Source organism: Macrobrachium rosenbergii, chromosome 56 (genome assembly GCF_040412425.1).
Source record: "Macrobrachium rosenbergii isolate ZJJX-2024 chromosome 56, ASM4041242v1, whole genome shotgun sequence".
Classification (NCBI taxonomy): Eukaryota; Metazoa; Arthropoda; class Malacostraca; order Decapoda; family Palaemonidae; genus Macrobrachium; species Macrobrachium rosenbergii.
The window spans coordinates 31,181,455-31,186,919 of record NC_089796.1 but is presented as its reverse complement, the minus strand read 5'-3'; the positions used below and the strand labels follow the sequence as shown (position 1 = coordinate 31,186,919).

At 42.0% G+C, this 5,465-nt stretch overlaps 1 protein-coding gene across 1 annotated transcript in view; it reads left to right on the top strand.

Annotated features, from left to right (window-relative positions):
- Window positions 1-545: 545 nt before the first annotated feature.
- Window positions 546-5,465, top strand: part of LOC136836150 (uncharacterized) — a 5,461-nt gene continuing 541 nt past the window's right edge. The window contains exons 1-3 of the mRNA XM_067100147.1: window positions 546-604; window positions 3,997-4,297; window positions 4,462-5,465. The exon at window positions 4,462-5,465 is cut by the window's right edge and continues 541 nt beyond it. Coding sequence (XP_066956248.1) covers window positions 546-604; window positions 3,997-4,297; window positions 4,462-5,465 — 1,364 coding nt within the window. The remainder of the gene's footprint in view (window positions 605-3,996; window positions 4,298-4,461) is intronic.

The window sequence follows — 5,465 nt, the reverse complement described above, 5'->3', positions numbered from 1 at the left end:
TATGATCTGTTTAATATCACCTTGAACTGGTTATTTACAACTTATTCCCAAAATTAACATGACAAAACAAAAGCAAAATTAAAGAAGAGAAGGCCAAAGACTGTCCTTAACTTCTGGCAAAAAAGTAAATGAAAAATCAAACTCTCGGACTAGTAAATACTTTTTCACACCAATCAATTACATTTCCCAAAACTAATGTCACCAGGCAGCATATTCATCAATCCAATAAACTGACAGAGGCCCCTCTCTGGATCATCTTCAAAAGTGTCAGGACAAGAAAAATTCATTATCCCTTTTCCTTTTTGTTGAAGTCTTCCAAAAATTCTGCTGATCCCTATCACTAACCCCTGGGAGGTTTTCTATGTCTTACATCAAGGCTAGACCCAAATCACTGTCATCTGTAAATCAAACTCTCGATTAAATACTTTTTCACACCAATCATATTACCCCAGGCAATGACCCATCTGTAATCAAGATTCTCAATTTTCGAGCACATTTATGCACACACTCATAATTCTAGAACATTCTCCCTCCATTCCCTCGTGATGTGGAGATCCTGTGACACGATACAGGTCAACAGGGTCAACACTCAGGCCTATGTGAGGTACGTAGATTTCAAGACCCAGATTCCTTTCCCTCATAGTGAGAACTACTGTTTACAAACAGCCTGGTATACGCGGATACAAGTGCTCATCCCACCCCAATATTTCTTAAACATGCTTGGCACTGTCGCACATTACATTAAGGGTTATATAACATACATTTCAATGCTCCATAACTGTATACTATTTATTCTATAGGAGCTGTCAGCAAATGTTTTACTCTCTAATTTGAATAACTAGATACCATCCATCGACTTTAATTTAGAATTAGAATAAGACAATTGCCTCCCTGTCTTAGATGTTTTAATACATAGAGAACCATTTCAATGTATATTCAGTACTTATAGGAAACCAACCAACAATTTGTGTCCATTTCTATTCAGGCCACCACTGTAATATCAAAATATTTCTTCTATGTTTTTGCAAGCATTGCACATTGTCAGTCCCCAGTATTTGGATCAAGAAATCGAATACATAAAAAAAAATAGGGACAGTTGTATGTTAGCTTTCACATAGACTAGATATTTGCTATAATAAAGCCCACAAAAAGTTTTATAGTGAAAGTAACATGGAGAAAGAAACCCCCAAGAACATTCTTAGATTGCCCTATTTTAGTGGTTTTGAAACCATAAAATCATTGTTGAAATCTTTTAATGTCCACCTGGTTTTTTCCTATAATAACACACTAAAAGGAATGTTGATAAAAAGTAGCCCTAAGGAAAGCAACAACATAATAATATAAAAAAAAGTTCCAAACTTGGACCGGTCTCCTTTTTATATCGGTCAATCCAGTAAGGATTTTGAAGTAAGAATTAAGCAACATAAATATTCTATCAAAACTGGGCAAACATCCAATGCAACATTTATTCATTTAAGTGAAAACTCTCACAGAATAAATTGAACTGAGAGTTCAGTGATTACCAGGTCACAAGATTTCTCTTCACAAAATCTTTTGGAATCTGCTATTATACAGCTAACTTCCAGCTGTAATTTCAACCTTAACCCTGGCATGTATTATTGGACCCCTGTTTTAGTAAAATGTTCAAGAATGACCTTAAAGATATAATCACTGACTTAATTACTAATTAGTTACCTTAAATATATTTTCTATCTATTCGTATGTTTAATATATTTTTTTAAATGTTCACTTTGCGAGAATTGTTATTGTTTACCAAAAGGAGAATAAATTGAGTAGTTGTACTTTCATAAGCATGTACTCAGCTTATTCATTCCACAGTCAGTTTTGGTGGTCAGTCTCTTCCCCTGTATAATCCTTTAATTTACTCTTCCCTGCTTCCGAGCCGTTGGGCCTAATCTTTTGTAAAACCTCTCAAACATTTACCATTGTTTTGGTAGATCCACCAATTTTTCAACTGCATTGGATTCCAGGTACATCTATTCTTTTGTAATCTCCATCTGCCAATTATATGAGCTTTCTTGTAAACTTATTTTTATATTTCTAATCATATCAGTCTGCTAAGTAAAGGATAGTAAGTCGAAAGGCCTAGCAACCACTCAGTGTTTCACTGTTCCCTTTGTGGTTATTGCTTTATTTACACATTCATCACGTTTCATATCTTCATGATTCACTTATACACAAACACACACACATATAGAAATATATAATATGTATATATATATATATATATATATATATATATATATATATATATATATATATATATATATATATATATATATATATATATATATAGTGTTGAATATTGGATGTAAAAATCACCAGAAACAAAAAAAAAAAAGCTTCAATGGCTTTAAGAAGTATGGCAGCATCTCATAATTTATTATTCTCGTTGATTTACCAACATCTTATACTCTGGTTTATTTATCTTTTTCATTCGTGTGTCTTTTCATATACAGAACCGCGAGCTATTATTTGTTTTCTTTTCCTTTCTGTTTTAGGCTGCGAGATGGAAGAAGTCTTCTTGGCTGAAACAGCTATCTTTGTGTTAAACGTAGCCTCAAGAATACTTGGGCAAAATGCAAATTCAGGGGAAATAGGTTAGTAAAATTTAATGCAGTCGAGAGGGAAAATTCAAGGTGGAAAGCTGTGATGTGCAGAATAGAGAATGTTTGTAATTATAATAAAACTATGGTATATAGGCAGACTTTGAGAGGCAAAATAAAACTTTATAAAACTGGACATAATATTTAAATTAGTTAAAATTTACTGCATAAAGTGACTTCTGGTCGAAAAAAATATATTTTAGAAAACTGAAATTATATGAAACAGTTACAATGATAGTAGGAAAATGTCACGATGGGGAAAAACATCTTGAGAAAACTTAAGAAAATGACAAAACCTCAAAAAATAAGAAAATGAACCCGACATAATGAAATAGTAAAGAATTGTTTAAAATTCTAAAGGAAATTCTCTTGAAGAATCTTGAGTCACAGATTCCGGCTTCTTTTCACAAGAAACTCAAGAATTTCATGATATTATGAAAGCGAAATTTTAGGAGTTTACGTAAGGATGGGAATGGAAACAATCTACCTCCCTTCAGCCACCGCTTCGTTTTCTCTCTTTTGGTGTCTGCTTCTATTATAAAATATTTGACTTGATCATTTTTTGCCATCTCGGATATTATGGAAATGAATATCTCTCACATTTATTTAAAAATAATGACGTAATCCCGCTCTCTCTTCCTCTCTTCAGGTCCTCCTAACAGAAAGTCACCATCACTGACTCACTCTCTCGTTCGGTCCCATGGGATGAGCGAGGGAAGGAATCGTGTGTATCTGATTACTTACAAACCCGGGATATGCCCTTGTTTAACCAAACAGTGAATGATTTAACTGGGTTTGCTTCGTGATGTAGGTTATAGCTAGGGACTCGAGAAAGACAGAAAGAATAGAGAGAATAGGAACACTTGTAATGAGTACTCCTTTAAATGGTATATGTCATCATATCATTACGAAGTACGAGAGTACCTCCAGGAGGTCATCCTCATTCATTCGAGGGAAACCGATTAGAATATAATCTCTCTCTCTCTCTCTCTCTCTCTCTCTCTCTCTCTCTCTCTCTCTCTCTCTCTCTCAATGCACAACCCCGTCTTCCCCTTCCCTACACCGCAAACCCCTCCTCTTCCCCCTCACCGCACCGCAAATCCCCCCTCTTCCCCTTCCCCACACCGCACACACCCTCTTCTCCTTCCCCACACTGCACCCCCCTCTCCCCTTCCTCACATCACACACCCCTCCTTTTCCCCTTCACCACACCGCACATTCCCCCTCTTTCCCTTCCCCACACCGCAAATCCCCTTCTTCCCCTTCACCACAGAGCACAACCACCCTCTTCCCCTTCCCCAAACTGCACAACCCTACTCTTCCCATTCCCCACACTGTACATCCCCCCCTCTCCCCATTCCCCACACAGCAAACCCCTCCTCTTCTCCTTCACCACACCGCACAACCCCTCTTCTTCTTCCTCACACTACATACCCCTCCTCTTTCCCTTCACCACACCGCAAATTCCCCTCTCCCCTTCCCCACACTGCACACCCCCACTTCCTTCACCACACCGAACATTGCCCCGCTCCACCTTCCCCGAACCACACAACCCCATATTCTCCTTCCCCACGCTGCACAATGCCCCCCCTCTTCCCTTTCCCACACCGCACACGCCTCCTCTTCCCCTTCACCACACCTCAAATCCCCCTCTCCCACTTCCCCACACTGCAAAACCAGCTCTTCCCCTTCCCCACACTGAACTACCTACCTCTCCCCTTCTTCACACCACACACCCCTCTTCTTCCCCTTCACCACCCCCTTCCCCACACCGCAAATCTCTCCTCTTCCCCATCCCCACACCACAAATCCTCTCTCACCATTCCCCACACAGCACAACACCACCTCTTCCCCATCCCCACACTGCATAACCCACCTCTACCCCTTCCCGCACTGCAATACCCACCTCTCCCCTTCCCCACACTGCACACCCCTCCTCTTCCTCTTCACCACCCCCTTCCCCACACTGCAAATCCCCTCTTCCCCTTCCCCACACAGCACAACCCCTTCTTTCCCTTCCCCACACTGCACAACCCCCTCTTCCCCTTCCCCACACTGCACAACCTCCTCTTCCCCTACCCTACACTGCACAAACTACCTCTCCCCTTCCCCACACTGCACAACCCCCTCTTCCCCTGCCCTACACTGCACAAACTATCTCTCCCCTTCCCCACATTGCACAACCCACCTCTCCCCGTTCCCGACGCCGCACACCCCTCCTCTTCCCCTTCACCACCCCCTTCCCCACACTGCAAATCCCTCCTCTTCCCCTTCAATACACCGCATATTCACCCTCTTCCTTCTCCACACCACAAATCCCCTCTTCCCCTTCCCCACACAGCACAACCACCCTCTTCCCCTTCCCCATACCGCAAAAGCACCTCCTCCCCTTTCCCACATTGCACAACCCCATTCTTCTCATTCACCACAATGCACATCCCCTTCCCCCTTCCCCACACCACACACCCATACTAATCCCCTTCACCACACCACACATCCCACTCTTCCCTTTCCCCACAGTGCACACCACCCTCTCTCCGTTCCCCAAACCGCACACCCCTCCTCTTCCCCTTCCCTACACCAGAAATCCCTAGTCTTCCCCTTCACCACACCCACATTCCCCTCTTCCCCTTCCCCACATCGCAATCCCACTCTTCCTCTTCCCCACATAGCACAACACCCTTCTTCCCCTTCCCCAAACTGCACAATCCACTATTCTCCTTCCCCACACTACACAACCCCCTCTTCCCCTTCCCCACACCGCACATCCCCTCTTCCCTTCCTCAAATGGCACACCCCTCCTCTTCCCCTTCCCCACACCGCAAATCCCCCTCTTCC